Raw genomic sequence first — 26977 nt, forward strand, 5'->3', positions numbered from 1 at the left:
CATTGCGCGCCAATTTCCTCTCCTATGCTTTCTTTCTCTCTCTCTCTCCCTCTTTGTTTTTCTTATTATCTCTCTACATGTTCGTCCCTACATTCCGGCCTAAGCCAGGTTAAAATCCTCGCTTAGAGTCGCCCGGTCGATTTCCACCAGGTGATACGAGGAGATACGTCTTCGGTAACTATCCGTAGAGCATCTTCTAAGCGAAGAGGATACACGCCGGTCGACCGGCTGATCGGTCAATATGTATCGTGCTGGTCGCAGCCGAGTACACGATGCCGTATGTGCATCGGCAAAACCGGCAAGGGGAGAAAGAGATACCAGGGAGATACGGTTCTCCCCGCAACTAACTGCGGCTCTATTACCTATTCGCTTCGTACCTGCGAGTAGCGCCGAGCAACTCACGCCGCGCGAATTAGGATACCGTCTGTCAGAACGAATACGAGACAAGCGGGAAGAGAGATGTTTATTATACCCGCTGGAAATAGACTCTCTCCCTCTTTCGAGTGTTCATCGTTGAAAAGATAAAATTGACCAAATTTTTAAGACTGCTTGAAAAGAATCTTGGAGCGTATGAATTATACTATGTATATTTGCTCCTTTTGTTATATTATTATAAAGCATAAAAAAATAACAAAAGTTGTGATGCTATATTTCTAGTTATATATCCGGAAATATATATGAATATATTAAATTTCTCAAAGTGATAATTTTTAATAATTGAAATTTAAATATTGAAATTGATAAATATCATTATAAGTTTTCGATGGGCATTTTGTGATAATTGCGCATTATATATCGTTGCCAAGAGAAAAGTAGACGTTTATGCCAAGGCAGCATTCGCAGTACATGTCGTAATCGACAACAGCTGAGCGAGAGTATCTCGTCACGATCGAAATAATTAATATTCATCGAGGCACCCATCGGGGCGGTCGTTCTCGTTAGAAGTCCTTGCGAGCCTCGTACGTATCGCACATACGCATCTTCTCCCCGCGTTCTTTCACACGATGTCTCCCGAGGTGATCGCGAACGTTCGATAAAGTCTCCGTTCGTCGCAAGTCCGCGATGTCATTTCATCAATTATAATTACTCCCGAAGGCAAAATGAGAGCGTGAGCGCATGCACTCACAACGGAGAGGAATCTCTCTGAACATTCCAATGCCAACACTCAAATATAACTCGACGCAGAACAATATTTCATTTTGTAATTAATTTCATAGACATACTTATCGTTTTTCCTAATTTAATAGTGCTAAAAATGTAATAAAATAAATGCGTAATTAATTTTTTTCACAAACGTTTCTTTTTACTAATATTTCAACCATGTTTAATAATTTTTCATTTATTAAGATATCTTTACATTCTTAAAATATGAAAATATCGAGAAAGAGAGAGAGAGAGAGAGAGAGAGAGAGAGAGAGAGAGAGAGAGAGAAATGTGCACAATTTATTGAATTAAATTTATTAAGTTGCAACAACGTTCATTATTCGGTATTTTAATTAAAGATTTTTTCATGAGATTTTCTAACAATGGAAATGATATTAAAACAATAGTATTAATTTAAATGAATGAATCCGATATTCGGATTTAATTCTTAAATCTTGTTTATACAAAAACAAACCATGCACATCGTGAGTTTTCATTGATAGTCAAAGGAATTGTATTATCGAGGCATAATTTCGAATATTGTCGGACGCTATACGTTCCAAAGAAAATAAACCGTGCACGTGCAAGAGAAAGAGAGAAAAAGAGGGAAACCGTCCTTCCCTCTATGGTATGCCGTTGATTATTAATGACCGCGATGGTGGTCGTCGTCGAGAGCGAAAGCGAGTGCACCCGGTACCCTTCATCGACGCGATCTCCTCTTATAGCTTCGTTTACCCTTGTGCTTTAAAACTCCCGGTTAGCCACCGGTGATGAGAAAGAGGACGACCTTGCATCGCGAGAATTAGAGAGAAAGAAAAAGAGCGAAAAATTATTTTTCTCTTTTTTTAATTTCTAAATATCGATGAAGAGCAAAGAACATGTTTCTTCGATTCATAGAGGATTGCATGTTTAATTTTATGAATTAAATCTCATACATGTATGTGACTGCTGTTATGACTACAAAAATTAAGTACGAATAAAATAAATTCGATAATAAATTTTTAAAAAAGTTTCATTAAGCGAATAAAACTTGGACAATTTGTATAAATATAATGAATCTCTTATCACAGTGTAAGTCAGATTATGCAAAACATCGTAAAAAAATCCGTGGTTCTCTATAAAATTTCATAATGTTTGTAAATTATTTTATTATTTGCAAAATATTTTCAAATATATTGATATGTAATTCCTCGATCAATTAACTTTAATTCTTGTTCTTTCGCAATTTTAATCTTTCATTTTATTATTTCATTATATATATTCCGAACACTACATCGAAAATCATTTAAATCTTAATTAATTTTAATTATCTTCTATAGAAATATATCTTGAGAGATATAAAGATAACGCTTTCCATCGATATCCTCGATGCTTCGCAGATCCTATCGCATCTAAACACAGAGGAATCGGGAGGCGGTGAGAGGGGAAAGCAGGCGTAAAAATCGTAACGGATTCCCTTTAACGCATGGAAGCGCGTTATCCTCTCCAGATGCGCATTCCTGGTCAAACCGCATCCCGTCCTCCGCCGGCGATATTCAAGGTGGATGTTTCTTGCAGCGCGTCCCCTCCCTTTTCTTTCATCCCTTTTGCTTTCCTCACCGCGATTATTTCCAACCTGACTCGCTCCGCTCTGCAAATCTTTCTCTCTCTCTCTCTCTCTCTCTTTTGCCGTGTGTACGGTCACGGTTACGCAGTCGCACGCGTGCATGCATCGGCGAACCACTGTCGGATCCCGATACGACAGGGCTCCAATGCCCATTACGTACCCGTTCGTTTATTTTGCGGCTTTACGCGTTACAGATCTTACTATAATGCCCCTTTGTACAAAGAGCGCCGGGATTCCATTTTCTTTATTACGCTTCTTGCACTATTGGCAATATACCGAGAGAGATGTGGCCTACTCCATCTCTATTCTCTTACGACTGAATCAACTCGACACATTACGATGTCAATTGAAGGCGGAATTTATCTTTCGTTTATAACAAAAATACAGATTTGTAAGTTTCTATAGAATCTATTTGCTCTCATTCGAATATTCGAAATCCTGTATCAGACACCTAACGCGAGACGTTAATTCATCGATTTAATATTCTTAACAATCGTGACATCTTTCGATCGATTATACAGAATGAGATACACAAGACAAAGAAAGTGATAGGGATTCGTTTCCTTTCCACGTGACTGTTCAATCGAGTAGGAAAGTCATTGTATCACCGTGACGAGAAATACGCGGCAAAAGAACGAGAAGACAGGGAAGAAACACGATTCGCTCGTGACCGATTTTCTTTGCCTACCGGCGACGAGGACGACGACGACGATGATGAGGCGGCGGTGGCGACCGTTCGCGCAGATGGCGGGAGAAAATCTGGAAAGGAGTCTGGCGGCGGGACACGGAAAGGGCAACAGGGGAGGGAAGGGGGGTGGGATGCCAGTTAAAGTCGTAAATCGCATCCCTCGGAATTTATGCGTAATCTACGGTGACCTACGGCGGGCGGTTTAATGTTGCAGAGTTATGCGTCGGGGATGCGCGCACGTACACACGCACGCATCCCCGTGTGCGTGCGCGCAGCGCGTGCGAGCTTGGGCATGTAAGCGACCTAGCCCAATCTCGACGGCCCACGCCGAGTCGCGAAAGAGAGAGAGAGCGCGAGGGAGTAGCCGCGCATAACGCATTCTCCGGACGAAGGAGGCAGAGGAGAGAGAAACCGAGGAGGAAGAAGAGGAAGAAGAAGAGGGCGAGGAGGAAGGAAAAGAACGCGTCGAGGAGGAAGGCCACGGACGGTATAAGAGTTAGCAGGGCGGTGCGTGGGTCACAATACCCTTAGGGCCTTCTCCTCCTCCTCTTCCTCCTTTCCCCACCCCTTCTCCGTTCACCGGGGAGCCCGGCTTTTTCTTCGTTCTCGGCATCACTCGACCTCTTCTTCGTCCTCGTCGTCATCGTGGTCCTCGTCGTAGTCGTCGTCCGCGACTCGTTATGGAAAGCGCACACGCAGGATATTGTTGCTCGTATATATGGAGAATACGGCGGGGAAGCGCGCTTGTACTATGCAGATGATTCCGCGATATGGGCTATTCATTGCGAGTCATTTAAGAGCTTATTTCGCGGTGGGTACGTGCACATATGTACGCGTGATATGTTATTATATTGCGTATTGAAAGGTCCGGCGAGCACGCACAGTAAGTCGCTAGAAAGAAAGGATAAGAATCGATGCACTATACGGAATCAGCGTCCTTTCATGCGCTCGTCTAGTACCTCGTCAGAAAATTCACGATAACTACGATTTGCTACACGGACGATGGCAGAAATTGCGAGAGAATGGCCATACAATGCTATTATATGTACAATGCTATTATGTGTATATACAGTTATATGCAATAAGGATTTTTAATACTTTTCTTTACAAAACATAGTAAGATTCAGCTTCTTCGTAAACATGTGTTTATCTTTCAATCTTTCACATGTATCGATTAGGTCCTCCTACATATTTCTGATGTAACAATTCTAAGATGTAATTAGTTAAAAAGATAGTGAGGTAAAAATTTCATGACATTTATAAATACGGTCCATGACATATAAGATCTCATGACATCGCAAGAGCCTTTCGTTTATTCGAATAAAAATAGTTTAGATAAAGATATATATTTCCAATAAAAATTCAAACGAATAAAAATTAATTAACGTGAACTCTAAAATGATAGATTATAAATTATAAACGCTCGTTATAGATTCACCCATATGCATGGAATATCATGCTTCGATATCTTTCCGGTATTCTGATTTCATTGAAGAGTAGCGCGTAATCGCCCGTCGATTGCGTCAATGGATTCATGAGAGAGATAACATTCCGATATACGCGGCGATACTTCCTGTATGCAGTTTCCTGAGCGCGTTACGTGTGGCGACGGCTTCGGCGGCCTTCGACGGCGGCGATTACGATCGTCGGCGCAGTCTTTGGCGTGGATACCGATGAATAAACAGGGAGAGTCGTGATAAGCGCCCGGAGCCGTAGCACGCCAGCGCGCATTATGCATACGCGAGAGCGAGAGTAAATGACGGAGGTGGCAGCGCTGATGATGGTGATGATGCAAAACGCGATGATAATAATAACGACGACGTGGACGTCGTCGGGAATGAAACGGACACGCGTCTGTCTGGCCTGCTCGCATCCTCCGCTTCGAGGGGGTTTTTTTCAGATCGAGGCTAGCCTCGGGAAGGTCCTCTGATGTATCTCGTGAATCGAGTAGCGACGAAAGGTCGGGAGCGCTTGAAAAAATCAGCATTAACATAAATAATAACAGCATTCAGCGCCTTATTTTTGTCAAATAAATTTGATAAAAATTGGTTGTGTTGGAGGAAATTGCGAGATCAATCTAGGCTACACGATCGGATCATCCCGATAATAAATATAAGTTCCATTCAATGTTTCCTCTTCACTATCGTATCTATTCGAAAGTCTTGAATGCCAAACGCGTGCCACGAGTGGAGCTCGTGTTTCTCACATATTGTTCGGGTCGATACATAGTGTACATCCGATCGTACGGGAAGACACTCGAGAATGATACGAGATGGTCGCGCGTACGGCATTTAAGATGACGCCAATTAGGTGGCTAATACGTTTCCCGTGTCCATTTTGTCCCGGCTATAAATTTCCCCTGGATTGGATAACGGTTGGAAGAACGAGCTATCGGGATCCGCGAAGTAAATCATGCTCGGAGAGGTCCGGATGGCGACAGCGAGGTTACATAGAATGTAATGGCGTTGTACGGAGATAATATGTACTTCGGAAGGCGCTGGATGTAACGTGCGATTTTTCTATTTCGCCAGGAGGACTACAGTCAGCGCAGACGCTTATCGACACCCAGCGACAGCCCGAGCCCTCCCAGACCGACCAGACTTTCAAGATCTACCGGGACTCTTACCAGAGAAGAAGAACCCTTCTGTAAGTCCAGCAATACCCTGACCAGGGACAACCAGACGCAAGAAGCGGAGAGCAAAGGCTGGTTCAAGTCCCTCTCGAGGAAAAATAAATCCAACGCCACGGTAAGTTTTTCTTATACTTCAATCTCTAATTTTGAAAAATTATATCACAAAAATTGATCGAGGATTATTGAGAAATATATTTGCGGAATCGTTTTAATCGATTATTAATTTTTTTGCGCAATAACAGTTTAATCTACTTTTTTTAAACTTGAGAAATTTAATCTTGTAAAAGGTCGAATAATACATTTAATTTTCTCAAAATTTGCATACTAAATTCTTAGATTATAAAGTGGAAAATCGCGGAAACCAAGTCTACGATTAAAATGATAAAAGTGTTCAATATTCGCGATTGATCGTTCGATAGGTAAACGATTACGAAAACTTGATGGAATGAGTCAAGTTTAACTGCGGCAGTTTCGTCCGGAATTACCTTATTAAGAGCCCGGTAACTTCGTTAATAACGGAATACGAAATATTTCCGTCGATTGACGTCATTCCGAATGTTCCGAGTTCGGGCGGAATAATTAAAACCGATGGTCCTCAAGACTCGACGAATGATCTCTCTCCGAAACCGGCGAGTTCAAGTGGGCGAGGGAGGTATCGTATTCGATATCGACATCGTCGATCGGAAACGCGACAAATCATCCTCCGCGAGCCTAGGATCTTTTTCGTGGATATTATCCGATAACGAGCGGGCTCTCTCTCTCCTCTAGATCGTGCCCGTGGTTATCTCGCGCGCACCCAGGCCGGTACGCATTCATCAGTCAGAGCGCGGGTCGCTGCGCGGAGCCATTAGGGCAGCGCAACCTCCAATTACCGGTTTGATTAAATGCTTAACTAACTCCGCGCTCTGTGGTTTAATTTAATCGCGAGATTAAGTGCCGATCAGAGGAGGTTGCTTGCCTAGCCCTATAAGCCCGACCATCGTCCGCGCGCCCGCCCGCGCGGGAATAATCTCTGTCAGGTCCCGATTCTCTCCTGTGATCTCTTAGCCTGAACCGGGGAGAGGAGAGGAGAGGAGAGGAGGAAAGATGCTCGCGCTCGCGCGCACAACTGTGAAGCCGCGCTGGAATACTCGCGCTCGCGCGCTCGTTCGAGATGATTGCGTGCGTATGAATCTCTCGGCGTGGACGATGATCTATCGGATGAGTCGGCCCGGGGAGAATCATGACTCATGAAGGCGCCGTGCGATGCAACCACGGGGGGAGGCCGCGATTTTTGCGAGCCACGGGAAGAATATGGCTTTGTACGCGCGATTTTCTGCCGGTCGGTCGAGAGGCGCGAAGGGGGCCTGGAGTCCGAAAAATTCGCGACCGACAATGGACAGGCCCAGTTGTACGTTCGACTCCTCGCTCGTCTCGGAGTCAATTGTCAAAGAGGAGTCGGGCTTGCGTTATTACCTCGCGCCGTATTCTATTTTCTTCGAAGCCCCGTTAGTAACTCGAAGCGTCCCTTAATCCTTAATCTTATTATCCTATAAAAAGGATAATAAGATTATTTCAAAGTACAGGCATGATAAAAAAAATTCTCTTTGGAATATATTCATATTGTCGCATCGCATAAAGATGCGGATTATGTCTATTGAAAATCGATTCAAGTGGTATTTTGTTGAATTTCATTACAAAAGATTTGTCAAAAATGTTTGTGTCAAAAGACTTGAAAATAACGTGGTTTAAAAGATGTGAAAATTTCTTTTATTCCCAATTTTTAAACTTTTCTTATACCGAATAAAAGATTTTGAAGACTGATTTCTTTTGAAAACTTAGTTGAACTATAGTCAAAGTTAATCGAGATTGGCAAAACCACCCTTAAAAGTCGGGAAACTGAAGCCAAGTATGTGCTTAACTATGAAAATTACATATTACCACGGAATAATATATCATTACAGCGATACGTTTCAATCTATCGCACTCTTGCAAAATCCGTCTTCTGTTCGCGAAATTACAACGTTCGATAAATCGATATTTGGAATAAGCGGGCGTAATTGTTATACGCAGAAATAATCTGCGCGCGCGGCTATATTTGGTCGAGATCATGAATAATGAAGCGTCGATAACTTTGCAGCCAGTGGATAAAAAGCCGAGAATACCCGAGAGCGAGATCTTGACGACCGGCACCGAGGATGAGGAAGCTTCCTCCGCGCCTGAACGAGTTTCCGTGCAAAAGAATCTCCGCTTCTTCGGCGATACGGATCAGGAGTCCGTCTCGTCCAACAGAGACCGCAGGTAAATGCTATAATACGAACCGCGTATACGGCTATATGATGAAATATTTTGCGCGCGAGTGATTTCAATGGTTGCTCCAATTAATTTTTAATTTATTTAAAGTATCGCAACTTTTTCCAAAGTAATTTCTTATGAAAAAGAAAATAAAACTGCACATATATCTGCTATATATAATTGAAAATAATTTTATATAATTTTTCTATACTATAAAAATAATTACTTATTTCAGAAACAAACGAATTAACGACCACGCCTGCTCAAGGCGTGATGTCACAAATTCAAACCGCCATAATTTAGGTATCATATCAGCTCCGAGGAAACCACCGAGACTCGCTGAAAGCGCGTTGTCCTCGGGCGAGAGCACAACGGGCGATAGCAGCCAGCAAAGTCAAAACTCTCAGAGATCACAAAGATCTGTTGTGTATCTCCATGCTGCTACAGGTATGATTTATTTATTTATATTTACATTTTTCATCCAGCATTTTATTTAGCATTTTTTAATAATTATTTTATTTTAATATTTTATTATCATATTATTTTTAATATTTTATTATCATATTATTTTTTCGTATTGCTATCTGTATATTCATATATACAAAATTTCTCTCAATAGTTCAAAAGATATTTGAAAATTCAAGATCCTAAACTTTATTTACGATTACATGTTAAAATTGTCAAATAATTTTCATGCTACAAGTAATTAAAAAAATTTTTTGCGTATCTGAGAATTGATACAATTTGTTATAAAAATATTTATTGCCTAATTAAGTTTTCATTAAAGAAATATCGGCTCCGTCGTAAATTAATCCAAGAATATGTGCTTAAATTTTTTAAATATCTTATATGGCTTATGTATAACGTATATTACCGCTATCAGTAAAAGATATGACCTATGAAGTCCATTATTCAGTGAACGTTCGAAATTGTGTAATACCTGTTGCATTTGCGTCATAGAAAACATGAAAAGTCCCTTTCTTTCTCTTTCCGGTTAGCAGTTTAAAGTTATTTAACTAACGAGTTGAATTAATATTCGATAGTGAAAGTACGTAAAATGTCGTCAAGCATAACCGCGCTCTGTAATTGCGATTTAACTTTGATATATCTGCGTTCCAGTTGGCGAAATACCGGGCCCGAACGAACGACGCCGGGCGGCGAGTCGCGAGGAGTTAAATCGACCGTTGCAATCGCACACGAGAACGGTGTCGAGGAGTGTGAGCGTCCTTGCACCGTGGAAGCCGCGACATTACAGGGAACCGTTCGAGATCAACTACGATCAGCAACAGCACGCAAAACCGATCGCGACCATGAGACGCAGGCAACGGAGCCGCGAGACCCTCAGTCGCCGAGGAAAGGAAGCTCGGCGAAGCAAGGATAATCTTTCCAAGACGAGTAAAAAAATATGCTATTCTCGAATTATACAAATGCTCCTACCGTTAAATAAGATGTGTAAATAAATTCCGAAGGATTAACGAAAATAAATATCTCTACTTTTGATAACGATAGACTCGTCCAATTTTTAATTTAAGATTAAATTATTAAGACTAATTGGTGCAACTATCTTACTTTGCAAGTTCTATTATATTAATTTTTTCTGCATATCTTATAGCCTTATTTATAATAATATAAAGAAAATAATTTTATTTATCTTGTGTGAATTAGTCTTAGATTATATAAAAAGTACAAATCTAATCTATTAAAAATCGCGATGATGACAGAAAATAAACAATCATTGCAGGTACGATTAACCGCAGTACATTGAAATCGAAGGACAAGCAGAAAGTGGATAGAACCGTCTCCACGGAATCGCTGGCCACAAAATCGCGAGGCTCCAAACCGGAATTGAGCAGGTCCACGTCCGTGCCACGCGACCCGAATAAGAGCGCAGGGTGGTTCAAGCTGAAGAGCAAGAAATCTCGCGCCTGAATTGGACGGCCATTGATCAATGCTAGTCTCTCGAGTAAACGTAATTCTCATAATCTCGTAGGCGATTAATAAGCGTCGATATCTGGCACACGCTGATTATTAATGATGCGACTTATAGATATAATATACACCGCTCTTATACTTTTTAACACACACGAGCATCGATCGCGATCGCGCGGGTTTCTAATTTTTTAACAGAGTATAATTGCGCATAATTGCGGCAATAACATGCAAATTAATTGTTATTAGCATGTTAATCGATTTCGCGAATTTATAATTATTTGTGTCGTCTAAGACACAAAAATTCTTATGCGTAAATATACACGTAATATGGAATAAATACACTTATCCAAATAGATACGTGCGGAAGCTTCGAATTCAAGTTGCTCGTCAAATTAATATTGTTATACTTTGCGCATATTAAATAAATATAACATTTCTTGTAACAAAGAAGATTGCAAAATCAAATATATAAGTTTTTGAAGCATAAGTTTGAATACAAATTGTGTATTTTAAAATGAGAATTTTCTCAATATATCAAATATTACATTATTTTAATAAAGCCTTCTCTCTGCCAAATTTAACGAATTAAATTTGCTACACAAGATGAGAATGCATTTTTAAGACACATTTACATATTATGAATTAACATTTTGTTGCGTATTAACTTTTGAGTCTTCTTGGAGACTCGATAAAAAGTATTTTTCGCATTTCATATTTTCATATAATTATATGTGTTGCGCATATCATGAGAAATTAACGTGTCATTTCATTTTACCGTGAATCAGAGTGCCATCATCATTTTTTACCTTTTTATAATATATATGTACTTACTAGATAAAATTCAAGAGAAAATATTTTTCAGAAAATATTTTATTTTATCGCGACAATCGAAAGAATATAAAACACAGGCAGTTTGTATGTACGACAATAATCATTTTTCTGTGCATAGATCAATCTTGTTTTTGCATGTTTGTTGTATATAAATCTTTGTGTTAATAATCGTAATTTTTAACTGATTCTTATTAGAACCTTTCTAAGAAACTCTTGTCGCTACATTTGTGGATTACAAATTACAGTTATATACTATACAGTTATATTGTACAGTTATATTGTTTGCAATATAACTGTACTATAGTATATAATATAACTATAATTGCAAACTTTTATATGCAAACTTTTCATATGTGAAAAATTTTTTCCATTTCTGATAACAGTATGTAAAGGAATAAAACACGCAATGTTAAACGTTATCTGTTGTATACTGTGATACGCTTTTGCGTGTGAACAAAGAGATAAATTAATTATGGCAACATAAATAGTCATCTTGCACCATAGCGACTACTTCATTCCTACTTGGTGCTACTTACATGTGTATGTGTACATACGAATCATAAACAATTTGCATGTAAATATCATGAATATATATATTAACAATATTGTATGTAATTACCAATAAAATCTATTATGTATTAATATAAACAATACTTTTTTTATGAGCATAAAATGCGTTAAATAGCGTATAAGTCCACAAAAACTGAGAACGTTATATTTTGTAACACAATTAATAAACAAAATGAAATAAATTAGCATATAATATCATTACTAATAATAAAATATATTGATATTAAATATATATTACATGATATTTGTGAAATCAAGCATGATATCGCTTTATCTTGTTTGTTGAAATGAATAATATGTATCAATCATTGTGGTACTCACATTATACAGGATGGGTGTAAATTAATTGACAGAGCTTATGGATGGATTGGAACAGGAAGGATAACGATGCATAATTGTTGTCTTAAATGTACAAGTCACGATTCCACAGTTTTATTCAATTTATCCCAACAGCACAATGTTGTTCCAGATAGGATAAGTATCATTCCCAAATAAGTATCTGAAAAATAAAACAAATCGGTCAAAATAAATAATCAATACATCTCCTAAAAACAAAAATAATTTTATATATACTTACTTTTATGCACTTTTTCTTCGCCAAGGAACCAGCCTGTCATTGCGGTGAATACAAAGGTAAGGGAATTTGAAACTGGCACAGCCAGAGATATGTCGGTACTTTGCAGAGTAAGAAAGTACAATACCGAGCCGCACTGGTTGAGGAGAAACGGCAGGAGATACTGTGTAAAACAATAAAATCAATTATAAACATAAATCTTATAATATATAATTATTTGGTAAAATATACTAGAAACAGAAATATGACAAACTTTTAAATTGGTAACGAGAAATGCAATCTCCTTGATAAATTGTTTATAAGCGGAGGTGGCTTTGACAGTCTCCAAACCTTGCGCACCTTTTTTCATAAATGGATTAGTGACTCCCCAAAGAACCGCGACAACACATAAATATAAGACAGAATCTGTAACATAAAGGAGATACACACGTTAATATCTTTCCATTTCTACTTTTTTATTTGCACTTGTAATAATTTGTAACAAAAGGAAAACAAGTGTGAAAGTTTTTATAAAAAATACAAAATCTCACCTATAGTAACTGCCATTCTTTCGTCGTTTGTATAACGTTCAAAATATCACAGGCGTAATGAAAATATCGTAAGAATTTATTTAATTCACGCGACACGAATTCTGAAACACATCACAAATCGTGACAGTTAAAAATAGGTTAGGCAAATGTTCGATCATTTCGAAACTTTATGGATCGAGATCGAAATCGTAATATCGTTTTATATATATAAACCAGACGCTCAATAAATTTCAAACGATTGACACCATGGACGTAATGGACGTAATATACATGGACTCCCCCTATGGGGGAAAGTGAAGCCAACATATAGAAAGAGACAGATAACTTAATCCCTCTGTTCTTTGTCTCTTTCTGCGCAGACGAATTAAAAAAAAAACAAAAAGAGAGAGAGAGAGAGAGGAAACGAGCCCCTCTATTCTCGCTCTCTTTCTAGATGTTACTTCACTCAATTAGATGGCAATTAAAATAAAGGACATTCGGAGCCCATGATCGACACGAAGAATTAACTCCCGCAAAAGCGAACCGAAATCGTCGACATCAAAAGATCACAAAATTCATACAAAATAACTATTACACACATTTAATATATCGCGAAAAACCCACCTCGATATTTTACGCAATAATTTACCACACATAAAGTCCTTTCCACCATAACAATCGCGATAAATGCCACGGATAAATACGGAGCGATAAAAATACGACCCGGCGACCGGTGAAGCACTGTAATTTGATCCGAGATTTATCGAGAAGCGATATAAAGTATTGTATATTTTCGAAGAATTTTAAGATGGCCGAAAATAGTGGCAGAATAGATATGAAAATAACATTCGAAATATTTTAGTAAATCTTAAAATAATCTAAAAATAATTAAATTATATATATACATATCTGCAGCGAATTATGATAAAATTACGAATTATTAAAAAATATGGCCGCCAAAATGGCAAAGCAAAGATACGTGCATACATACCTGGTTACGCGATGCTGTATCTACTTTAGCGGGAAAGGAACGTGAAATATACAAAAACGATTTCAAATGTGTAGAAGCTCAGCAAAATATCAAAATTACAGCTATAATGATGTTTTATGATATTAAACTCGCAAACTGAATGTCGGAGGCTTGACGAGAAACACTTGCAAGAACTTTTCACGCGCGAAGTTCTTTGTCATCGCGATTCAAAATCTAGTGAAGAATACTACCATTTTATAAAATTCACTCTTTTTCTATGCTATTACCATTCTCAAAACATCGATGCATTGTGTCCAGTCGGTTGACTGGCGAACACATTTTTATCACTATTTTTCACAAATGTAGCAATTGGATATCGCATCTAGGAATCTGTCTACCCAATGACTAAATAATCAACATTTTATTTTCAAATATATATATATTTATATGTAATGACGATTTTAGAATTTTAAAAAAGCTAAATTCTATAAATGTCGATGCTTTTTGTTATAGCAAAGAGCAAGTGTTCAATTTAAAAAAATAATTAAAAGTTGAATACGTTAATGCAACGGTTTTAATTCACTGATAAATGTTCGATAGTTTCCAATTGTTCCATTTCTATCTTTTTTAAAGAATCGTGTTGCACTCGTAATCGTTCCAGTTCCATGGACTTTTCCAAAATTAAAGCCTATAACAAGAAATAAGCTAATCGATCGAAAACAAATAATATGTATTATTATCATTAAAATCTTTTTAATTATTTCCAAACCTGCATTTGCTGCTTCTGAGCTTCTCTTTGTTTCTCAATGGAACGCAATACGTTTCGTGCACCAATTGTTTTCATTTTCTCCTTCTCTACTTCCTTTCCCAAATCGTCCAATATTTTGATGAAATCATCGGAATTTTTCTCAAATTCGGTAATCTCTGCAAAGTAAAAATTTTCAATTACCATAATGATCGATATAAAATTTTTTAAATGAATTAAATTTATAACAAGCTTGCAATCAACTTGATAAAATAGATTATGTATTTTTGTGTGTAATTTTAAGAACTGCTCGATTCTAATATCGAATTAATTCGTTTATCATATATTACATAACGTTACGATATATTGGTTTGTATTTAATTTCTCATATGTATGAAAAAAATTCAAATTACATATATGTTTCGCGCCACGATGACCGATGGGATCCCACTCAGTCGCGAACGATTAAGCATTCCAATTGACGAGATAAGATCGGTGTTCGTTAACGCAATTATAAATATCGATAATTGCGAGTGCGCGGACGTGTATCTTTCTCGTGCAGATACTCATCGAATAAATAATGAATGCAGATGCATATGAATGGTGAGAAGATTCGCGCGGTAGAAATAATCAGGTGAGTGTCAAAGAGAGAGAGAGGAGCTAGAGTGACTTCGATAATATCGCTCGTTCGCGAATCAATGTAACTTACTAGACACGAAATTTTGACACTCGTCCTTTAGTTTGTTAGATTGATTAGCCGCTTCTGGCTCTAAAACACGAATCTTGCTAAAATCATCGATGTAAATGCCATACTTCGTCAATGAGTCTGCCATTTTCTCGCGTCTAGGATAATAAAATCACGTGAGGTTCTTCATTCCGTACAGTCATTCAGTGTACTTTTCATTCGGTATAGTACAGCTGATTCTGATTGGTCCATTTCACCGCCATTATTTCGACAAGAAACGTATAGATGCGATCTGCTATTGCACGCGTTGCGACTCTTGACAGTTTTATAAACCACGATCAAGAGCTGCTGTCGCATTCGCCGTTAGTTCTGGTTAGTTCATAATAGCAGTACATAGTTCTCCGTGATGGTAATGAGCGGTAATGAATGAGAGAAAATGAAACGACGTGCGGACACGTCGAGAGCCGCGTCTCTTTCGCTTTCCCCATGTCAGCGAATATAAAGCGACAGCTGATCGATGCCACCTCGAGCACTCCCGTAATCGCGCCCTGTCACGTCGTCGCTTTGTCGCGAAAGTTTCTTTAGATATCTGTCGCTTGTATACACACGCAGCGTCTCTGATTATATCGACAAAATCGATATACGGCTCTTCTACGGTCGCGCGTCGTCGCATTAGTACTCGCCTCTGCCAAAAGTTCGTTATGTCGGGCGAGCACAAGACGGTAATTAAATATCCCTCGGAGTATGTCAAACTGAACATCGGAGGCTCGCTCCATTATACCACGATAGGCACTTTGCAAAAGCACGATACTATGCTACGCGCTATGTTTAGCGGTCGCATGGAAGTGCTCACTGACTCCGAAGGTGAGGTATCTCGGTATCTTGATATCCTTGATATATACTTTGAATTGTAATAGTCTTGAAATATTTTTAAATCGATAAACTGCAAAGCAAACTATGAAATATATTCCTTTGCTTGATCCTTGAAAAAACGACGAGTTATTTCATCTGCTCTAAGAATTTTTCTCAGACACTCGACTCTACATTTTATTTGTATCTTTTCATTTGTATGATTTTCTTTCTGTCATAGGCTGGATATTGATCGATCGGTGCGGCAAACATTTCGGGACGATTTTGAATTTTTTACGGGACGGTTCAGTTTCATTGCCAGAAAGCACGAAAGAAATGGCAGAGCTATTAGCTGAAGCAAAGTACTACTGTATCAGTGAACTGGCCGAGTCGTGCGAGCAGGCGCTCCTTCGGAAAGAGCGAGAAGCAGAACCCATCTGCAGAGTACCCCTCATTACTTCTCAGAAAGAAGAGCAGTTACTCATAAGCAATACTACTAAGCCTGTAGTCAAGCTGCTCATTAATAGGCATAACAATAAATATTCTTATACGAGGTAATATAAAATGCTACTTGACAGTGGAATATCAATGATATTTATCAATTTTTTATTTTTATCAATTTTTCTCATCTCTTATGAGCATAAATTAAAGTATAACGATGTAAAACCAACATAGCGTAAAGGCAATATTATTTCTTGTATAATTTGTAGATTAATAATACTTTAAATTCGCAAAAAATGATAAGAATCAGTAAAATACATTATTCTTGATATAATACTTTATATATTACTATTGTAATTATAAGCTTGTTAAAGAAAATTAATCAAATTTTTACAGTACGTCAGATGACAATCTGCTAAAGAACATAGAATTATTCGACAAAATGTCGCTTAGATTCAGTGGTAGAGTATTATTCATCAAAGATGTCATTGGCTCCAGTGAAATTTGCTGCTGGACATTTTACGGACACGGTCGTAAAGTAGCTGAAGTCTGCTGCCATTCGATCGTCTATACGACTGATAAGAAGCATACAAAGGTAACACTAGGCAATATATACAATGATAAAATGTTCAATCATTGATATCGTAATTGTGTAATTAATGATATTTTCAGGTTGAATTCCCGGAAGCTCGAATATACGAGGAAACATTGAATATTTTGTTGTACGAGCATCGAAATGGCCCGGATCAGGAGTTGATGCAGGCGACGTCTTCGCGCGGTGTAGTACCCTGCACGTCCGACGAAGAGGAGGGTGAGCGTTCGGGCTTAGCCCGCCTTCGCTCCAACAAACAAAACACCAACTGACCCAGTCTTGTTCTCCTCAGTCCACCGCATACCGCGATCCTTAGCGTCGTTCGTTCTTTCAAGACACGAATCAATATAAAATAAAACAAAACACAAAGTATATCACATGATACTTAATCATCCTCGATTGAATTTTTTTTTCCTTTTTCGTCTCTGTGCGTGGAACACTAGAGGAAAGCTAGAGTTAAACTTTTATCGGATCACCTCGATACATTTCTTACATCACGACCTTAATTTCGCGCATAATTATGTGCTCTGATTGTTGAAAATATCTATAAGAAAATACACGCCGACCCCGTAATTAACGCAAAATGGAATGACAAATTTATGTGACTTTAAGTTTCTTCATCCTTGCTATTCTTGCTGTACAAGCGTATTTATAAATGTACATAAATGTGCGAATAAGGGAATGGCATCTTTTATTAATTTCATTCTATAAATCATATAAATGTAAGCGCTCTGTGCGTTTACTATTCATGTGCCAAATTGTTACATTAAATTTGCGACAGGAATAAGTCCAAGTTGCCATTCTATGACTGAAAAAATTATTTATGAATTTATACTCTATAACAACTTTTAAGCAGTCACTTAGATTAATCAAACTGTTATGAGAAAAGATTTTTGTGCAAAACTAGTACTGCGTTGTTACCTGTTATATAAGTATTATTATTTTATTATTTTCATCATTATCATTATCGTTGTCTCGTCATCATTATTGCATTATGATAAATTATCATGATTTATTAGTTATTACTACTTATTCCTACATCATTATTATCATAATAAATTTTTCTTGTGTTTATATATATTTTCTTATATATAAATTTGCATAACTCCAATAAATGATTAAATATGTTATTTGCTTTATTTGTAAATCCAGAATTCTATTAAACTGCTTAAAGGATGATGTGGAGTAAACACTGCCATTAAAATAACGAATCAAAGTTTAATATCAGTTAGAAATGATTTTAGAGACGCGTTTTAAATGTGCGTCTTTGTTATTTCGATTTAATTTGAAACATTAAACGTATAAAATGTTAAATTACATATATGTTTAAAAATTTCCAGATTGAATGAATAATATATTAAAATCCGGATAATTTTGGTACTTTTTCATACGGTTATTTATCGATACTTTTATGTCTCAATAGGCAGCTCATGTGACAATGTGCGCAGCCATACTTAATCTCACGTACTCGGGATCATTTAACACTTCGTATGCACAATTGTATTTGCATATAAGTATGCAACATTGAACAATTTTGTGCTATGAAGGGCATATATTTTATGTTTTTCTTCTCCTATGTTAGATTGCAAAAATTGTCCGCGGATCTTACAGTATACATATTTGATTTGGAATAAATAAACTTATTTTGAATTTTTTACTTTATTGTCATTCCACACAAATACATATTAAGCGTTTTCCAGCTAGTGACATAGAGGACACGGTGTAATACGGTGAACCACTTCATCCTTGTTTACATTCGGCAACCAAAAACTAGCTAGAAAACGTCTATTATTTCATTGCTGCCGTAATTGTCATATCTATAATGATAATTATTTTATCATATCGACTTGTATAAATCTCTCGAGTGACATTTGGAACCAAAGTATTTCTGAAATCAATGCGAATAAATATTTATTGACCATATAAATATGACGGTAGGAAATTATAATTTTTCATTTTGCGATAGAATAATAATAATAATAATAATAATAAAAGATAAGTTTGCTCAATTTTCCGAAGGTGTTAAATGAGTAAAGATGGAATGTATAGAAACAATTACAGACTGTGTGATCTATACTGGCATAAATATATATTCAAATATACAAAGAAAAATATATGTATATATATATATTTTTTGCCTGTTTTTTTTTAAATATAATATGTAATCCCCCAAAAAAATTAATAAAGGGACCATATATATCGCGTTACATGCCTGCATTATAGGATTCATTCATATCTCTGTAATATGTATGTTATACATTAAATCGAATATATCTATGTTAAATAAAATAATTTATAAGTTTTTCTGTCCCTTTTGCACACTTGTAAAAAATCAATTGTAAGAGATTAAACAGATAATAGAATATACATCATGAAATGTATCTCTTCTAAATTTTAAAAGATATAAGATATTACAATTATAAAATTGAATAAAAATTAGAAAGATACTTTTATTACAATGTAAAACATGATGCATTTGTGGCAATAAATAATGTGAATTTTAAACAAGTAGCAAAGCTAATTCTACAAATCATACAAAGCCAGATTTGTTCTGTTACTTGTTCAAATATAATTAATAAAGAAATCAATTTTATTAAACGCAAAAAGCGCGTGCAGACTTGAGCAAATTTTTGTATCATTTTTCTCAAATTTATATACTTTACAATATAATCCATCTTTTTTTAGGTAAGAGAAAAAAATAAAAGCTTGAAGGGAGAGAAAATGGAAATACTAAACTTGATTCGAATGTGACATGTATTATGAAACAAGGTATTATTATACATAAGTGTGTATATATGATGAAGTTTGCAGTTAAAGACAGTATTTTTGGGGCGCAAACCTTTTTTCTTGAGACGGAATCGAATGTACATACACATGTTGCGGAGTTTGTCAACCCCTGAATTGGAAAGGCACATCAGTTCTTTCTGGATGACACTAGAAGTACCGTACGTCTAATATCGATACGCTACTGATCACCTTGCAAACGGTGTTTACATGAGAGTATCGTGATTGCTTTTGCATTTAACTATAAATAATATTTCTTCAATAAAATTACTGTCTACACTAACAATCGCGATTACATGAGCATCGACAGAAGAATATATATTGGCGGAAAATGTCAAATATCGCAAAGATGTCACTGGGTCGACTCGCTATTCTCACATTTCTATATCTTCTACCTTCATTTCATAGAATTTTAATGTAGCTTTATATGAATTTCTACAATGTAGAAACACAAAAATGTTCTGCCATTTCTGTGATTAAATCGAAAACTTCTATACAATGTGAAAATCTTAGTACGTAAAAACAAAAAAAAGATATCAATATGACAGATGATCTTTAATTTATTCAAATAATATTGCCTATTTATGGTTAATGTATATTAACCGTGTAATGTAAGCTTCAATAAAATTTGAAAATATGCGACGAGTATTGCAATTAGTGCGCATGTATGTCAGATAGTTTAGTTTCTAATTCGAATAAAATCGCATTTTCTTTGACAAATTCTTCTTTTTACAAAGACATTGTCTGTGCTTAAAATGCGCTTCGTCAATCTATTCGTATTTATGTTGGGTAAATATTGGCTGGAGGAGCGTGATGTAGGCATATTTAAATATATCTAAGAGCAAAAATTCATAATTCTCATCTAATTACTGTTAAAAGCTGATTTCCTTTTCAATAAATTATCGAATCCTCCTTATTTTCAATAGCTGTACAAGAGATACATTTGCTCCCAGACATAATATGTTCTGCCTTCTATTTTGTGTTTATCAGAGTACTACAAGTATATATACTACAGTATATATATTTTGCACTTATTATAATACTATAAACATTTCGCTTTTAGAAAGAATTTTGCAGCTATGACGACGTCACGGATACTCTGCATTTATCAAAGTATTATAAATATCGTGGGATAATTATATTTTAAATTTATAATAATTTCTTTTATACTTCACAACTATATAATGCGTTTGTCAAATTACCACTTTCAACTCTGCAATTGCAATCCTTTGCACAATACAAACGCCTTTATCGTTTTCTCAAAGCTCTACAATACATCTATACAAGACTGTATAAATTTACAAAAAACACTTTTGATACATACGTGAATTTCCGAATTTAGATTTCTAAAATACATAGCACTTGACGTAATTTAACGCGATTACACTTTTTTTGTTTCTTTAACATTATCATTAATACAAGATCACAAATTGGTAACGCGTTATACGCAATTGCCTTAATTATACAATAGTTAAGTTTAAACATCTTAAGGCTATTCACACACCCATCCATTCAACCATTATATACCCAAGGATTCAAAAATAAATTCTATTTCGTAAAAATAAAGAGATAATGTATCGACTTACATATAGAAGTTTTATAGTCTACATTTATAAATATATACATTTATACTATGTGTAACCTCTAAAAACTCAAGGAATATACTTTGTAAGTGCAGTTGGAGCAGATGGGATGATATATGGAAAAATCTAAAATTTTTATTATCTGATTATTAAACGCAAATATGTGATGATCCTATCTGATTATTCAACTCAAATGTCTTTTTATAATATATATGTAACATAATATATTATAAAATACAATAATCAGATAAATCATAACAATTTGAAATAAATATTGCAATGATACAAATATATTTAATTATTTTATTAATTTTATGTATAATAAACTTATTTATGAGAGTGCATGTTTTTTTGTTTCTCCATTCAAATAAAATATATTGATTCAAATTTTTATTCCTATTACTATATCTTGAAAGATAATAAAATAATAAATGATATTTATAATACATATGTTATATTTTTCTTATAAATCATGTGTTATATACTCATTGGATACAAAGAAAAGTATAATGAATTGCATACAGTAATAAAAATTTTATTCAGATGTGAAAAAAAAAGAAAAACACCTTAGATAGAATCTGATTATATATTACATATGCAAATTCTCGTCAGTGTGTATCATTGCATTATTTATATAAAATAATAATAGTTAATAAATGATTTCAGTTAATAAATGAAAGAATTATGTATGGAATTATATTAAAAACAACTACAATTTATATAATAATGTGTTATAAGAGATTTTGAAGTCATAAGATTTCCAAGGAATAATTGTATTATACATCTTTTTATGTATTAAGAATATGTATTATCTGTTATATCATCATACTCTTAAGTCAGTAATTGCTTATGAAGAAATGGATGAGATTTGTGTGAGTTCTATCAAGATTATGTTTACTATTATATCATTAGCATTTTATATATACGACACAATAAAAATATTAGCCCGTATATGTTGAATCAGTTTTCAACAATGAAATGCAAGATCAGATTTCAGATCAGAATATGGAATATAATCATGACCAGTCAAAATGTTTGCACTTTGCGCATCATAAAATTATGAAAAAAAGAATCGCGTTATATGTATTATATCTTACAAATCTTTCTTCTTTTTTAGATCTTGTAGCAACTTTCAATTTCCAATGTTTATAAGCTCGATCAAAAAAGAAAAAAGAATCTTTAAATCTTTGCACATGCGTATAATCTTTCTCATATTCAGAAAGCTCAGAGGCATCAAACAGTGTTATGGTGTTGTAGTATTAAATATATATGTATATGTGTGAGATACGATCTTGAGAAAAAATTGAAACATTCTGTATAATGATTTATTTTATTGCATTTAAAAAAATGACTTATATCTGTGTTCACTAAGAAAACGACATTATATCATTCCCACGTGCTCCAATGGAGCAGTCTGTCAGCAGCAATCAACACATTAACACACCTTGCACTTTTCATATGTCTATTACTGCATAATCGCCGTTTCAACTTTTTACACAGTAATATAAAGTTGTTACATAATTGTACAATAACTCACATTAATTTGTCCGCTTCCGGAGATCAGTTCATGACACGTGGTGACTCTTGATTTACATAGCTGCCTCGGTCTTGACGCGTTTACAAGAGTTTACTGTGTTTTCTTCCGCGATGCATTCATTATTTTCCTCAATAGCTGGTGAGATTGACCGCTTTTTTGTGACGCATACTTCGGCAACGGCGTTACTTTTAGCAGTTGCAGCCGCCGGCATTGTAAACTTAACTATTACGGCAGTCATGTTGTCGCAACCTGTTCCATCACCAAGAGTATCCGGTGCAAGGCAATGATCAAATAGCTGAAACATTAGATTAAACATTAGATAGGACGTTAGATTTTCGATTTATATAAAGAGATTGCTCAAAGTTTTCTGAAGATGAAAAAGAAATATACGCGCCCGTAAATATTGGAAAACTTTTTTACTCCAATCCAATTGTCTAATTAGGAATTAAGTTTACAAATAAAATTTATCAAGACAAAAGAAAAAATATATAAAATGTATATGTATAAAAATATATAAAATGTATATGTATAAAAATATATAAAATGTACATGTATATATATTAAGTGTATATATATATAATGTAACGCGCGATTCTCTCCATACCTCTTCGCAGATTTTCGAGATGTTCTCGTAATTTTGAGACAAACGAGTGCGCACGAACTGGACAACGTTTTGACTGGTCATAAAGTTCCATATACCATCGCATGCGAGCACCATAAATTCGTCTTTTCCCGGTTCAATCGTAATATGCCTTACGTCTGGTAAAGCGGAAATCATTTGTTCTTCGGCTGGTAATACCATATTTTGCTTATACGAATGATCACCGAGCGCTCTCGAAAGATTGAGACCGCCATTCACTCTACCATCGCCTGTCACTTCTCCACCTGCTTTTACTATACGTTCCATTTCTGGTGCGTCTTCGGGTTTGTGATCCAAGCTAAGCTCAACTGCCTGACCGTCTCTGCATAAAACACATCGAGAGTCTCCAGCATTGGCTACATATAACTCGTTTCCTTTGAGTATCGCTACCACTGCTGTGCATCCGCTATCCGAACCAGGCTACAAGAAAACGTATTATATTTATATTTATATTTTTATATTACATATTATATTCTATTTATATTATTTATATTTATAAGTGTATAAATTTTCAAATCGATACACCCTTCTCTTTTCTTAATTTTGCTTCTGTATAATATAATAAATGAAATAAATTTTAACGAATTTTATAAAAAAAAAAATCAATATATATTGTTACCTTTTCTATGTTTATCATAATGTCAGGATCCTCGTCAGAATCATCTATATCTTCTTCTTCGATTTCCTCATCATCATCGGTTTCATCTTCGTCAATATCTTCTGTATCATCCTCGTCACTGTGATTTAAGAAAAAAGAGAAAATGTAGCAAATTGGAAACACTACTTAAAAATCACATTTTTGTTCATTGAACGATGTTGTAGATCTTACCTTTCAGGAACACCATCAAACGTCTCGTCATTTTCATCATCGTCCTCGTCTTCTTCGGAATCATCACTATCCTTTTTCAGTAAGCTTTGGTAAAGATCCACAGGTTGAATTCTTCTTCGACCACTGCTAGTTATTCGTTCTTGCTGATCTGCATCACCATTTTCTACGGGAATGCAGGAACTGCTAGATACATTGTCTCCTCCGCCCTTACTGCTATCTGCATCTCCGATCCTTTTCAACTCCTCGCCATTAACTTCCACTTCGTTCACATTAGACTCCGCACATGGCGGCGTCTTGCCGGGACTCGAAACTTTCTCTTTCACGTCCTCCGAACTGTCGGGCATATCCATTGATTTAGCAGGTTCTACATCCGCAGTAGATCCTACTGGTGGTGATACATGAGCAGCATTGCCATTGCTTGTCGTCGAATCTAGCACTTGCTCGGCTTCATTGCTTCCTGGACATTCGGATTCTTTTTGCTCCACTGTGCTAGACAGAGTTGATCCACACGGTTGACTGGAACTACTAACATCTGTTTCGTTGGTATTCCAGGCAGCCGTAGTTGACAAGGATGACGATGACGAAGGTGGTGGAGATGGCGACGACGAACATCCCGCACCAAGAGACGAACAGGTTGCTTTTTCTCGTTCCCTTCGACCTCGCAGGAAGGGACTCGCAAATGCGCGTTTCCCGCACTTCTCACCTTTCAGGCTTTTTATATGAGTATTCAACATCTCTGACTTATACTTTGCCATTACTTGCTCCAACGGCATTGTCGCTTCCATACACAGATTACTAACATTCTCTTCCTCATCTATACGTAATGTAATGTATGAAGACAATCTTATTAAAAATTTACTCGCGCGTGTAAGTGAAAGAAATAAATTAACACTTGCAAAATGTGCAATTAGAAAGATTATCTGTATAAAAGTATATCCCGTAATAATGCATATTCTTAACATGAAAAAAAACGCACCAGATTCATTGTCACCTTCTTTCTTCTCTGTCGTTGATGTTTCTGCAAGTTCATGGAGAATTTTGACTACCTCTGGTTTTGTGAGAGTAGCATCAAAACCCAGGAAAGCATCTATTAGAGCTTGCCTGATGTCCCCTCTTTTGTAAGCTTCCGTCTGTTTGATGAAGTCAGGAAGGTAACGCGAACAATATGTTGCTACTTCATGTCCTCCATGACCGTCATATACGGCGAACAGTGAACAATTGTCATCGAAATCTATGCAACAATTGTGTGCATCCTACAAATAAACAATTGTAGTTAATAACTTTAATAATCTCGATAGAATTTCTTATTCATATTCTGTGATAAAAATCTCTACATTACAAGTCAATTCAGATGTCGATATAAAGTTTACTCGTAGAATCAAATTTTTATTCAGGTAACCGATATAATTAAAATATTAATGTGATATTAAAGATTAGTGTCAATATGATAAATAATAATTATTATGCGATATGATAAATAACAATTACTATGCAATAATACAGTATTGTTGTGTAATAATTTACAATAGACTAATAATTGGTACATTTTTGAAACTGTAAATGTATCAAAGAAATATTGTTGACAAATTACATCTATAAGAGAAAAATGTAATCGCGCAATGTTGAAAAATATCGACTAATGCGTCGCAAGGAACACATTTGATAGAGATATCTCGTTTATTGACGCAGGAAGGAGTGAACGTCGTCGAAACGAGCGTTAATCGCATCATGCCCAGAGTTCTCGGGCGTCGTTGGCGACTCGCCGATCGGCGCCGGTTTCGCCGGGTCGCTTCAAAACTCGCCGAAACGCACCGGATAACGGTGCGTGAATCGTGCGTGAATCATGCGTGCGTGCGTGCGTGCGTGCGTGCGTGCGTGTGCGCGCGCGCGCGCGCGCGTCGCGACCGCGTTGTTGCCGCCGCTGAACGGGACGGGCCGACGACGGGTTCCCGCTTACCTCCTGACTGATTCGCCAGCCCTGCATGGAGCTCGCGCCGTACGCGACATTTTTTCCCGTTTCGTCGCTCGACTCCTTCTTCGTAATCGGCTCCGACAGGTACGCTCCCATCTTTCGAGATACCGGCTGGCCGTCGTGTCGTTCCCGCGGCGTCCGCGTAATGTATCGCGATATTCCGCCAGAAAACAGAACCTTCGCAAGCGTGATGAGCGCGGCACACAGTCGTTAACTAGCCTCTCATGACCGGTTTGGCTTTCTGTTTTCCAGGACGCTGCTGGCGCCAGCTGGGCCGTCGACACGACACGGCGCGCGCTTTCGCGCCAAACTTAAAGCGACGTGCGCATGTGGAGCGGAAACGCGAGCGACCGGATATGCGTGCATTCCACTCTATAGAAAAATAGTCATGGCCACTGTATCTACGCCAACCCCATCCGCGACTTCTATTTCAAATAAGAGTGTTTTTATTTTTTTACAATGTTTTTGTATTCTTTATATTATCCGCGACTTTGATTCAAACAAGAATGTTTTTATATTTCTTTATATTATTGTTTACATATATTTATTAGAGACTAAACTACGAGAATAACGATCGCGACTAATGCATTG

General features: G+C 36.5%; 5 protein-coding genes across 10 annotated transcripts in view; 2 read left to right on the top strand and 3 right to left on the bottom strand.

Annotated features, from left to right (window-relative positions):
- The window catches only part of Blo (bloated), a 106359-nt gene extending 95597 nt beyond the window's left edge, over window positions 1–10762 (top strand). For both annotated transcript variants that reach the window (XM_083089322.1, XM_083089324.1), the window contains exons 4-8: window positions 5969–6184; window positions 8189–8349; window positions 8579–8790; window positions 9463–9738; window positions 10085–10762. In XM_083089322.1, coding sequence (XP_082945448.1) covers window positions 5969–6184; window positions 8189–8349; window positions 8579–8790; window positions 9463–9738; window positions 10085–10272 — 1053 coding nt within the window. In that variant the 3' untranslated portion in view covers window positions 10273–10762. The remainder of the gene's footprint in view (window positions 1–5968; window positions 6185–8188; window positions 8350–8578; window positions 8791–9462; window positions 9739–10084) is intronic.
- A 1235-nt stretch (window positions 10763–11997) lies between these two features.
- On the bottom strand, window positions 11998–14035 carry LOC145965746 (transmembrane protein 234 homolog). Of its 3 annotated transcripts, none has more exons than XM_083089439.1 (5): window positions 14017–14035; window positions 12781–12881; window positions 12504–12655; window positions 12254–12413; window positions 11998–12175 (listed from the first exon to the last, which is right to left on the bottom strand). In XM_083089439.1, the coding sequence occupies exons 2-5, from the start codon at window positions 12794–12796 to the stop codon at window positions 12093–12095; spliced, it is 411 nt and encodes a 136-aa protein (XP_082945565.1). In that variant the 5' UTR covers window positions 12797–12881; window positions 14017–14035; the 3' UTR covers window positions 11998–12092. The 3 variants fall into 3 exon arrangements, with proteins under 3 accessions (XP_082945565.1, XP_082945556.1, XP_082945549.1); XM_083089430.1 differs by lacking the exon at window positions 14017–14035 and adding an exon at window positions 13751–13959; XM_083089423.1 differs by lacking the exon at window positions 14017–14035 and adding an exon at window positions 13384–13521.
- A 113-nt stretch (window positions 14036–14148) lies between these two features.
- Ift20 (intraflagellar transport 20) lies at window positions 14149–15340 on the bottom strand. Its single transcript, XM_083089450.1, has 3 exons — window positions 15184–15340; window positions 14499–14653; window positions 14149–14417 (listed from the first exon to the last, which is right to left on the bottom strand). The coding sequence occupies exons 1-3, from the start codon at window positions 15305–15307 to the stop codon at window positions 14304–14306; spliced, it is 393 nt and encodes a 130-aa protein (XP_082945576.1). The 5' UTR covers window positions 15308–15340; the 3' UTR covers window positions 14149–14303.
- Window positions 15341–15537: 197 nt separating this feature from the next.
- Window positions 15538–18691, top strand: LOC145965730 (BTB/POZ domain-containing adapter for CUL3-mediated RhoA degradation protein 3). The gene is made up of 4 exons (XM_083089405.1): window positions 15538–16023; window positions 16250–16562; window positions 16846–17044; window positions 17122–18691. The coding sequence occupies exons 1-4, from the start codon at window positions 15861–15863 to the stop codon at window positions 17311–17313; spliced, it is 867 nt and encodes a 288-aa protein (XP_082945531.1). The 5' UTR covers window positions 15538–15860; the 3' UTR covers window positions 17314–18691.
- On the bottom strand, window positions 18682–26641 carry LOC145965688 (protein phosphatase 1G). Of its 3 annotated transcripts, none has more exons than XR_014436778.1 (7): window positions 26372–26641; window positions 25391–25667; window positions 24415–25228; window positions 24205–24322; window positions 23550–24005; window positions 22946–23240; window positions 18682–18929 (listed from the first exon to the last, which is right to left on the bottom strand). XR_014436778.1 is itself a non-coding variant. In XM_083089345.1 (6 exons), exons 1-6 carry the CDS (start codon window positions 26480–26482, stop codon window positions 22998–23000), a joined length of 2019 nt encoding a protein of 672 aa, XP_082945471.1. In that variant the 5' UTR covers window positions 26483–26641; the 3' UTR covers window positions 19778–22997. The 3 variants fall into 3 exon arrangements, 1 of the variants encoding a protein (XP_082945471.1); XR_014436777.1 differs by having other exon boundaries at window positions 19881–23240; XM_083089345.1 differs by lacking the exon at window positions 18682–18929 and having other exon boundaries at window positions 19778–23240.
- Window positions 26642–26977: the final 336 nt, after the last annotated feature.

Source organism: Camponotus vicinus, unplaced genomic scaffold, assembly GCF_025532165.1.
Source record: "Camponotus vicinus isolate PSW18456_S1 unplaced genomic scaffold, iyCamVici1.0 SCAF_1, whole genome shotgun sequence".
Classification (NCBI taxonomy): domain Eukaryota; kingdom Metazoa; phylum Arthropoda; class Insecta; order Hymenoptera; family Formicidae; genus Camponotus; species Camponotus vicinus.

What these genes read in the sequence shown, in the direction of transcription:
- Ift20 (XM_083089450.1), bottom strand. Translation starts at nt 15,307, where the DNA reads ATGGCAGACTCATTGACGAAGTATGGCATTTACATCGATGATTTTAGC. An exon ending in GTGTCAAAATTTCGTGTCTA is followed by an intron (nt 14,654 to 15,183) that starts GTAAGTTACATT and finishes TTTACTTTGCAG; the next exon opens with AGATTACCGAATTTGAGAAA. An exon ending in CTCAGAAGCAGCAAATGCAG is followed by an intron (nt 14,418 to 14,498) that starts GTTTGGAAATAA and finishes TTCTTGTTATAG; the next exon opens with GCTTTAATTTTGGAAAAGTC.
- LOC145965746 (XM_083089439.1), bottom strand. An exon ending in TTCTCGTTACCAATTTAAAA is followed by an intron (nt 12,414 to 12,503) that starts GTTTGTCATATT and finishes TGTTTTACACAG; the next exon opens with TATCTCCTGCCGTTTCTCCT. An exon ending in CGAAGAAAAAGTGCATAAAA is followed by an intron (nt 12,176 to 12,253) that starts GTAAGTATATAT and finishes TTTATTTTTCAG; the next exon opens with ATACTTATTTGGGAATGATA.
- LOC145965730 (XM_083089405.1), top strand. Translation starts at nt 15,861, where the DNA reads ATGTCGGGCGAGCACAAGACGGTAATTAAATATCCCTCGGAGTATGTC. An exon ending in AGTGCTCACTGACTCCGAAG is followed by an intron (nt 16,024 to 16,249) that starts GTGAGGTATCTC and finishes TTTCTGTCATAG; the next exon opens with GCTGGATATTGATCGATCGG. An exon ending in CTGATAAGAAGCATACAAAG is followed by an intron (nt 17,045 to 17,121) that starts GTAACACTAGGC and finishes TGATATTTTCAG; the next exon opens with GTTGAATTCCCGGAAGCTCG.
- LOC145965688 (XM_083089345.1), bottom strand. Translation starts at nt 26,482, where the DNA reads ATGGGAGCGTACCTGTCGGAGCCGATTACGAAGAAGGAGTCGAGCGAC. An exon ending in GCTGGCGAATCAGTCAGGAG is followed by an intron (nt 25,668 to 26,371) that starts GTAAGCGGGAAC and finishes GTTTATTTGTAG; the next exon opens with GATGCACACAATTGTTGCAT. An exon ending in TTTGATGGTGTTCCTGAAAG is followed by an intron (nt 24,323 to 24,414) that starts GTAAGATCTACA and finishes CTTAAATCACAG; the next exon opens with TGACGAGGATGATACAGAAG.